Below are 10,607 nucleotides of genomic sequence, written 5' to 3' on the forward strand. Positions count from 1 at the left end.
TAATTGTATTTTTTTGTAGCTGGAACTAGAAAATGTGTGGATTTAGCTTGACATATGAACACGGCCTACACACGTTTGGTTCTGTAAATACAATAATTGTTCAAAAAGTGGGACAGATGTTATAAAAACCTAGACTTGAGTCTGATTTAACGGTCAAAATCAATCAAAAACTGTACATTTGGGCTCAAAGGTCATCTCAGTTTGACCTTGACTTGCTTCAGTGGTTGGAGGACACACACCTCCAAAGCTTGGTCCATAAATGCTTTGGCAGAGTCTCACCAGCTTCCTCACACACTTATCCTTCTTAATGTTCTTTTATATTAAAACTATGGGATCTAGATATGTGAGTTTTGCACCATTTGTCCAGATCCTACCACATTATTTCATACACAAACACAACCAAATAAAGAATTTACATAAAACTACTGCTGGACACCAAAGAGACTGATATTTAAATGCTACGATTCTTTTTTTTTTTTTTCAGTGTTTCTTCCATATTGTGATAGCACATTAACTCAAATCAAACATGGCCACTTGTACGGGAATATGTACTGAAATGTGTACAAACTGCTTTCTTTGAATTATCGCTCCTCTTATTCAGACGCTGATTCAGTCTGAACTATCCATGTCAAGTATTTTTTTTTTTTCCTGAACAGTAAAATTAAGGCCTGTATAGAGAGAGAAAACCACACACACAAACTCACTGGACACAAAGTGAAGAGTCACTGAAACCACTGCAAAGAGAGCGGGGATAAAACATCTGTCTGTCAGGGTTCACGCAACACACACACGGCATTTCCTGCAAAAATTCACACGTTTTTTTTTTTATGTGGGAGAGTCTCCGTCACATCACGTCCATCCCGCCATCTTTTCACCATTTTGTGTCAACAGTGGAACAAAATGGTGCCGCATAGATCACATGATCCAGGTTGTTTTCTTTCCCCCCAAATCTGCTGAAAGTCAAGAGTTAAAACAGATTTGAGGGGTGGAGGTCTGAGGACGAGTCTCCAGGTGTCGCAGGACTTAAGAAACCGTCTTCTTCCCGCCATGATCCGCCTCCTTCCTGTCCAGCCGCATGTACGGCTCAAAAGCTGAAGAACCGCACCCGTAGACGGATGTCAGTTCGTGGTGGGCGCCCCCCAGCAGCGGCATGGAGAAGCAGAGGGAGTGATGGGAGGGGACGCCCAGGCGGGGTGAGGGGGGTGTGCCGCCCAGCGAGGGCAGCGACAGCCCGAAAGTCCCCCCTGCGAGGGAGGAGGGCGGAGTGCCCATCCCCTGAGAGGTGGAGGATCCGCCCGGGCTGCTCAGCAGGGAGCCGTTGGAGGGGTGGGGCCCCAGGAGGGAGTTGTGCGGCGGGATGGGGCCCGAGAGGAGCCGGCCCTGCTCCAGGAGCCGCAGGATGTTACAGGTGGCCAAGGACTCGTTGGAGGAGGAGGAGCGTTTGTCCGAGTCCTTCGTGGTGTCCTTCTTCTGTTTGGTCCGGCGGTTTTGGAACCAGACCTTGACCTGCAACAAGCGGTGGAGAGGAGAGATTCACGTCAGTATTTTTTTTGTCGCAAACGCACACTTTGTCAGCGGAAAAGTCAATAAAATCGATAAATAGAAGAGAGAATACAGGGAAAAGGGCTGGAACACCAAACAAAACAGAAAACTATATCCTGAGTCTCACTGAGTTTCCGCGTGGCGTGAAGAGATGTCAGTAATACCTTGTCGGGCCATTATCACCTTGTTGTCATATGTGAAGAATTAAATATGTGTGGTGTCTTGTTATGATACAGAATTCAAATGACATGACAACAAGGGAAAAAAGCGTTAGAATCTCTAAATTGAGAGAAAACTTCTCCATACAAGACATTTAGTTCAGTTTGTGTTTTTCCATTCAGTAAATATTCAATTTTGCCCAGTTATTATAAATAAATGATTAAGAATAAGATTTAGAAAGCAATACGTCGGTGTGTTTGAACGTATCTACAATACTTCTGACACCAAACTGCTCAAAGTTACAGCTTCCACTTGCTGAAAGTGTTTCATAACTCGTGAACTTTTCCCCCCCACTTGTGATATTTAACATTTGAACACGCACAAATCACTGATGTCTTACACTAACGCTCCCTGACATTACCTCTTCACATGCCCAAAGGTTGTGACACAGGCTGGAAACACGACTTCTCTGCTTCTCAGTGAACTCCGCCTGCTTCAAGCACATCTAGCTGTAGCATGCTAACGGTGATAGCACGCAGCACCTTAGCAGTAAACCAGTCGAACACGCATACTGAACAAGCTGTAATCCCCTGGCACAGCCCATTGGATCAAATCACTTGTTTTTCTCTGCACATTTGATCATGGTAGCACTTTACCTGCTCTCTCACTTCAAGGCCCTAATGTACATATGGGGGAGGGGCAGTGATATCGAAGCTATGCAGCAAAGAGGGAATATTATCAGTCACGATATGGAGACTGGTATGTGCTAGAGTCTAAATATAGCCATACAGTGAAAACGTTGACTTTAATTAAATGTCCACAGATTTCACAAAAAGTCAACGTTTCAGTTCTTTCAGTGTAGGAGGTGGAGAGCATTTGCAACATGAAACATTTCTGGCTCAAGAAGGTAATAAAAGGTAATATTTTAATTTAAAAAAAAGTCATAATCTGCTCCATCCTCCTCTCTCACGGCAGGTAACTTCCCCCCCCCGGTATGCAGGTTGAGGAAAGCTCGGTGAACTCTGCCTGTCCTTGTTCGCCGTGTTTAATTGATGGGGTGCAGCGTGGCTTTAATTTATAGCGTGTGGGAACGTTCGGGGCTCGGTGGGATGTTGATCGGAAGGCAACGCGGGGTCACGGCAGATCGCTGCACGGAGAGCACCCAGCGAGAGGAATCACACACATCAAAAATGTATGCCATCCTGACCGAGTTTTAATGTGTTTTCAGCGCGGCATGCAGAGAGGTGGCTGATTTTTTGTTGGGCTATTATCATCGTGTTGTCATAAGGGAAGGATGAAATATTTGTAGTGTCTTGTGATGATAGGCTACACAGTTCAAATTAGATGTTAAAAGGGTAAAAAAAGCGTTAAAAACTAGCAAAAAGTCTGTAAATTGAAAGAAATTCGAGGGATTTTGTTATTTTTCTGTTTTCCATGCAGCAACTATTTACATTTTCCCGGTTATTCTTTTAAAATGTATAAAGAATTGTATTTTGAAGATGATTTTTGATAGGTCGGTCTGTGTAGAGGAGTCCTTTATATACAAAAGTTCTTACACCATTGATTTACATTGTTTTCACTATCAAAAAAAGGAATAGTGAAGTAAAGAAATGTTGAAACAAGGCCCGTCATAATGTCTTGTGTACTTCATTAACACTCAATTTAGATTGATATACAACAGATAAAAGCAAGAAAAGGTCACATTGAGCTGAGGAATGGTTATCGGTACATTTGTGGGACTAAAACAATTATCTTTTGGACTCTGGTCCTTCTGGCTGGTTCAACTTAAAATATGCTAAAAAAATATGTTTGTAATGAAGCAAAAAAACTGATGCTTGTTTTAATACAAATCTGTGTTACCAGACACAACAACCATGTTTATTCCTCCTCTATTTTGCAACCATCCTCCCCTGCCCTCTACCTAAGTTCACCCAACACAACATCTAAAGTCGTTACGCACACACCAGACTTTCCATCAGCCTCTTCGCGATTTTCGTAGAATTCAAGTGATCTAATCCCCGATACCTGGTTATCAAAGCACCTTTTGCGCGGTCAGCACCACGTCTAAAAACAACAATGTTACGAAGAGTCTCCTGATTGGTTGACACGAGATTTAGTAGTTGTTGATAGTGTGGTAATCAGGTAATCAGGCCGGCTGGTGGTAACTATAGTATCACTCTAAAAGCTCGGCAGGCAGTTATAGGGGAGCGAGATCCTCGTACTGCCACTGACCACGATGCAAATAATGGGATCGGAGAGCTCAGGGAGGAATGCTGACGCCAGCATGTCTTACTGTAAAGACCAGATGAGGCTGGGAGGGAGGGAGGGAGGGATAGTGGAGATGGAGATAAGAGGGGAGATGGAGGAAGGGAGGGATTATCGGCACAAATGATCTCCGTGAAGCTGCTTCTACATTTCTTCCTCGTTAGCTCACACACTGCCTCTCTGAAACCTCTCTGTGCATTTGACTCATACGCCACCGCCTGCCGAGCACCCACAGCCTTTCAAAAGCTTTCATTTCAGATGAAACTCCCAACCTCTCCCATGTTGTGGGCGGGGCTTAATCTTCACGTGACACTATACTCCCATCCATTGGTGGGGGAGAAAAAAAAAGGAATCTCGCTTGTGTTTCACCGGGGGATTTCATTAGAGGGAGAAAATGATGAGAAGGGAAGAAAGCAAAGCTGCCTTCGATACATCTACAATCCTTTTTAATGGGATCCAGGGTTCAGAGTCGGGGCAGAGATTACAGAGGGAGATCTGGATATGGCGACCTGCATTTGCCCCCGGCCTCGCCCTCTTCACCCCGCCCTGCTGCACTCTGGCCCAAGAGGGCAAGGCCGGGGCATTGGGAGGGGGATCAAGGACTGAAGTGAGGGTGGCAAAACCAAAACTAGTGGACGCATGGTTGTACCCTCATATTGTGATTGCGTTTTAAGGTCAAGCACTTTTTTCTTCAATGTTTTAAAGTCTTTTTTTCTATTTAAGTGTTATTTACTGTATACTGCTTCCATTTAAGAACCAATCCCATGAAAACAGCAACCACACCCTGTCCTGTCCGGGAACATTTATCGACAAAGGCCTCACAAAGATATGGTAACTTTAAAAAAGGTTCAGGTGTTCCCTTATTCCAATGGGTACTGAAGTAAAAAGTGGATTTGTTGGGAACATCACATTTCCAAACATACTATGTAATACAATTCTTTCATATCATCTGGTTTAAACTGGAAATACATTGAATTACGGAAACAAAAAGAGGACAAAATCAGAGCGAGGTGGGACGTCATCGCTCCGGATCAAGGGCCCAAACACAAGGTAGGGGATAGAAATGAGAGGGTGGGGTTAAATGCATGCAGGGTGGGGTAAACTCAAGGTCAGGGAGAGATGATCAGGCCGACATCTATGAAAACACCAGCCAGTCGGGCAGAGGTCAGCCAATCACAGGCCTGCGTTGGGAATCCAGACAGCTGCAAAGAGAGCGACAGGCAAACTGGGCTAGAGGTAGAAAGGTTAAGCCAGATCAAGACCCAGCGTACAGATCCACCGAGGATCCATATGCGTCTATAAAATAAATCAGCTAAGCCCCGACCCACCATGATCCAAGTCACATTTGGAATAAAGAAAATGTGTGCTTGTTTAGACGTTTCTATAATTCTCTCTCGTATATATTTGTCTCTGTTTTTAATCACTTTACTGCAACTCAGCTAAGCGGAACTGGTCTACGCTACGGCCATGGAGCGCATTAACCCAAACATCTAAGGTGATTTAACGCTCGCCGCCATAATGCCCATAATGCTGCACAGATAGGAACGTGGGATTGTGACGGTAAAGTCTTTAAGAAGGACACTTGGTGACAGCCTTTCACACTTTCCATGACCCCTCCAGCAGCTCGCTGCTCCCGCGCTGACCCTGCTCAGACCCCCTGATCCCAGGCATGTGATGAGCCGCAGCACACAATGAAAACTCCTTTCCGGAGAGTTTGTACCAGGCGGACCGGCGGCCATTCATCTGTGTGTAACAGACCAGTGGATACTCAACTAAATCTAACGTACCAATGGCGTTGTATGGGAAGGCCCATCGGACGCCATGATGAAGAAACTTAAACGTAGCGCGCTAACACAATGGCTTACTCAATGTGTGCAATACACATTTACGGATTATACAAAAAACAACATAAGCAATTAAGTATTTTAAAGGTCACCTATTATGCAAAATCCACTTTTTCATGTCTCTTCTACATCAACATGGAAAAAAGATTCTCTTTAAGTCTTTAAAGTCAGAGAATGGCATTTCCTGTCTGGGCCACTAAACGTTGAACAATTCTTCAAATTGTATTCGCCTTTTTTTTTTACTTCTACTTAAAAAATGCTTTTATTTTGAAAAAATATGAAATGTTTGCTTTCAATAGCCATGTAAACAGGTCTGAAGCGAAGGTTTCAGATGACAGAATCTCAGTATCATATATGGGAAATTAAAGGAATGAAATTGTTCGCCTGAATTAAATCTCTGTGCTTTGCAAGCCGACCCAAGTTTTTTATTTTTCCTTAAAATCCATCACCCTTAAGATTTATAAACACTAACGATCACTTCATATGAGACATAAAACCCTGGTTCTGCTCAAGTAATTTTCCACGAAGACTCCATCCATCTCTTCCTCTCCTCATCAACCAAACCTCGACTACATTCACCTGCCTCCCATCTTTTCACTATACTTCCCTCAACAAAATCACCAATACCACCACATACCTAATGTATGTCCTGAGTTGAATGTGCAAATGTGTGCCAATGATGATCTTTGTACATGGGAAAAACACTGAAATGATCTCATCCTGTCTCTCAAATGCATTGGACAAGGTTCAACACTGGCTGAACAACATTTGCTTACAAAAAAAAACAGTATGCATGATGTTCAGAAAAAGACCAGTCAAAAGGATCCATTGTGTTTTTAAACGGAGCAGAATTAGAACTAGTCTCCCAGTTCAAGTATCTTCGAGTCATATTGGACTCGAACTTGACTTTTTCATCCACTAAAAACACACTGGACGCTGCACTAGGTCAGAAACCAGAGGAGACTGTGAAGTCCAACGCAGACGGACCACTTTTGGACAAAATGTCCTCTCCATTAAAGGCAGCTCACTGTGGAATAGCCTCCCAACTGAGATACAGGATTGTCCCACTCTCAATAGATTCAAAGGTCAACTAAAAGAATGGTTGAGAAACAAACAGACGTGCAATCACCGCTAAATGTAACTGTAACGATGCACATTTCCCCTCTGTGGGACTAATAAAGGTATTCTGATTCTGAAATGCACTTTAATACAGGAGTATCTCCTCTTGCACTTTATGCATCGATGCTGCTATATTGTATTGCTGCTATATTTGCTGTATTGTACTGCCATGTCATAAATACTTGTGTATTCTGCTCTTGCTCTTTTTGCATTTCATGTATTTGTATTTGCTATGTTTGTCAATTTTCTTAAATGTTGTAAGTGAAGGACTGCGGATGGAAAGTAGCTCAAAGCTAAATCCGGCATATTTACGCTTGCCACATTTATTGTTGTAAGTGTTCATTAACGTGCAATGTGCCGACCAAATAAACGATTAAAATAAATTAAAAATCATTTTAGCTGACCCCAAAACCTTATCATCTAACTTTGAGCGAATAAAAGCGACGTGGTCCTCCGTCGCTGCAGCACATGTCCAGCCAGGTTCAGCCAGGGGTTAACCCCGTCTTATAGAAGCTGGTAGATATGGCTGACTAATCCTCCTTAGCGCAAAAGCACTTGGGACTGTTTACGAGGCCCGGCTCTTTTTCTCTCCTCTCTCTATCCACCCCTCCCTCCAGCCTTTTACACCCATTCACCAGGTTTAGTTAACAGCCTTCACCTCCTCCCTTCTCATACTGTAATGATAGAGATGTGCAGCACTCGTTCACCGAAGAAATCAGCAGGGGGTTGAATGTGGTCCGTGACTTTTCTTACATGTCACCCCGCAGCCACTGGAATCAACTTTGGCAAAAATAAATAAATAAAAACTGCTGGGTCTTTGGTCTTTTAGGACTCATGTTTGTTTTGTTGTCAGAGATGGAAATAGCAACACAGAGGTCTTAAGAACGGATGATGGTTGCAACATTTAGCTGCCATTTTTTCATTAGTGCATGTTTGCCCCCTTACGTCTAACACTTCATATAATGCATGTCCATCTGTTCCTGATGTTTTTTTCCATGCCGGCATACTTCATTTACTTTGGGCTTTTACTCAGTATAAACTATAATAAATATATATTGAAGTTTTATGTATTTAAATGTCTCCCCTGAATGTGTTTGTGTAATTAGTTAATACATACAGTATGTGATTGTACTAACCACTATATAATAACAATTTGAGTGAATATGACTAAAGATTTGTAAGTTAAAATACATTCCGTTTTTTACAATAAGAATTGAAAGCCAGACTTCCTAAATTAAACATAAACATTTGACATTCCCCTACAACGTATTTTTGGATTAAATACGTCAGGAATTTACTGTATTCTATTTTATGAAACACATGGTTAAGATTTCAATCTCTACTTCAGGTTTGTGAAAGATGCCACACAGGGAATCTGCATTATAGATTTACTGCATGGACGACCTTTGACCACCATGGCAACCCAAGCTCCAAAAGTAAAAACCTCTTGTATCAAATCTTGGATGATGTGGTCCTCCATACGTTTGGAAAATGACTCCTCGCCTTCACACACTCACACACACTTTACTCTGCCAGGAGCTGATGAAACAAGTCAATTCAATCTGACAGAGTGATTAAGGACAACCGCAAATGCGACTTAATTGCCATTATGTCCTCGTGATTATCTAATCAGTTGATTAGATAATCAGAGCCTCGCAGGTTTCTTGACCGTCAGTGAGTGGAACAAAAGGACGATGCTCTCGCTGCAGCTCAGAGAAATGAGGAAGGACTTTGTTTCTTTACATCACCAAACATTTTCTCTGAATGCATAAAGCAGCAAGTGTTTCCCTGTCTGTCTGCGTCCCTTCCTATCTCTTTCTCCATTCTGAGTGTTTGGACAATCCCCGTACTGTGTTGCCTCCTCGCTGCTACATCTGCACAGCGACACGTCATGGCTGGGTCCTCGACGCCCAGACAAGTGGCGAGACACCGGCTGTCTGACTGCCATTGAGAACAATACACACAACGAGGCATTCACTGTACGCAGACACAGAAACACAACTTGTTGTCTACAAAGACACTGATTTCCTACAGTACGTGGTATCAAACGAGCCTATTTTTCTGATTTTCAAGTAAAAAAGCAGAAATGTTATCAGTTTTCAACCTCAGAGTGTAGCCTACTCCTGTGTCCATGTACAACAATGCCTGGACAATTGTACAATCCTTAATTAATAAAAATACATCTAGATTATATTTTGTGTAAATCTGTAACTGGGTATTTAGATTTATCAGGTCATACAAGGGTCAAATAGTTTTAACAGAGGCTTACTCTCTCTGGGATATTCCTCCTGCCAAAGTTCTTATTATAATATGTTTTATAAATAGATTGATTTACAAGAAAATGATTAACATAAGTCATGAAGATCCTTTAGAAGGAAAATACCAGCTCCAACACGTGACCTACAGCCTCCCTCTGTTGCAAGAAGCTAAACCAATATACAAGAAGCATCATTTTTAAGTTTTACACTTTCTAAGAACACTACATAATAAAAATCCACCATTATAGGACGTTTTTTGGTCTTTGCATGGACATTTTTATGGGAATGGTATTCAAACGAAGCTCACATCTGTGCGGCGTTCACTCATCTTTACATTAAAGATTAAACATGATTCCATCAGTGAGCTCCGTCCCATTTGTCGCAGGATTAAGCCCCAGCCCAGACACCATTAAACCCATTGCTTCTCCATGGAAGAGCTGCAAACAACAATGGACTGATACAATGGCAGAGTATACGTCAGCTGCACTCAAACTCAGCACACCGAGGAAGAGCTTAAAGTGACCACACAGCGTGGTGTCCTAAAATCTCCTGAAGTCACACAAATCATCCAAGAGTATATCAAGAAGATGGGAGGAATCACCTACAAATGTATTATCTCAACAAATATTGAGAACAAAGCTCATAATTACTCAAAAAAGTTAGCAAAAAAGTAAAGCTTTCTCTGTGCTCATTTACAGTAAATCCACACACATCTTAATTAACACCCATGATCCTCCTCCACATGCCTTCACAATAAGAGCGGAAGAATCCCAGATCATCCATGTGTGCTATCTGTGAAAATCCACCAGTAAACTGACCAGAAATAAATGAAGAGGCTTTCGTTGTTTTAGGTTACGGTTTCTGTGTGTTCCTCCCCTCCTGCTGTGTTCCGCTGTAGCGGGGAGCCACCTGCCAGATTACTCGGTAACGCGTTACTTCAGCAGTGTGAACGAGATGTACGTTTCATTCTCGCGATGCTGCAGCTATACTAATACCGCAAAATACGTTTATTTGCGCAATTTTGTGGATGCATTTAAGTGTCAAATATCAGAATAGGAAGGAATCATCCTAAAGCAGCATTTCTGTTTCATTAAATTCAGACGGGATTTAATCAAAGGTGGAAGAAAACCCGAGGCTCTTTACTGGAGTAAAAGTAGAATTAATGTCGTCTTAAAATATTGAAACTTCGTATATCTAAAGTAAAAGTGCTGAGTATACCGACTAGCTCCTTTTGAATAACAGTGTTGCAGGATAATAATGATATGTTTTTAAAAGGAAAAACATGTCAAGTCATTTTAATGTTAGTCGTTAGTCTTTAGACATTTTTGTTTTAAATACTGTGTATAATTAATGTATTGTATCACATCATGCGTTTTCATGTAGCCTAAGTAGGTAGTATCTATGAGTGTTTTATGAAAAT

The 10,607-nt window shown here is 42.0% G+C and overlaps 1 protein-coding gene across 1 annotated transcript; it reads right to left on the reverse strand.

Moving 5' to 3' along the window:
- Positions 1-260: 260 nt before the first annotated feature.
- LOC104943352 (ventral anterior homeobox 2-like) lies at positions 261-2,206 on the reverse strand. Its single transcript, XM_010768719.1, has 2 exons — positions 2,123-2,206; positions 261-1,506 (listed from the first exon to the last, which is right to left on the reverse strand). Exons 1-2 carry the CDS (start codon positions 2,204-2,206, stop codon positions 1,024-1,026), a joined length of 567 nt encoding a protein of 188 aa, XP_010767021.1. The 3' UTR covers positions 261-1,023.
- Between the last annotated feature and the right edge of the window lie 8,401 nt (positions 2,207-10,607).

This window comes from Notothenia coriiceps, unplaced genomic scaffold (genome assembly GCF_000735185.1).
Source record: "Notothenia coriiceps isolate Sejong01 unplaced genomic scaffold, NC01 NC01_scaffold00005951, whole genome shotgun sequence".
In the NCBI taxonomy this organism is placed as follows: Eukaryota; Metazoa; Chordata; class Actinopteri; order Perciformes; family Nototheniidae; genus Notothenia; species Notothenia coriiceps.

What these genes read in the sequence shown, in the direction of transcription:
- LOC104943352 (XM_010768719.1), bottom strand. Translation starts at nt 2,206, where the DNA reads ATGTGCTTGAAGCAGGCGGAGTTCACTGAGAAGCAGAGAAGTCGTGTT. An exon ending in ACCTTTGGGCATGTGAAGAG is followed by an intron (nt 1,507 to 2,122) that starts GTAATGTCAGGG and finishes CGCTTGTTGCAG; the next exon opens with GTCAAGGTCTGGTTCCAAAA.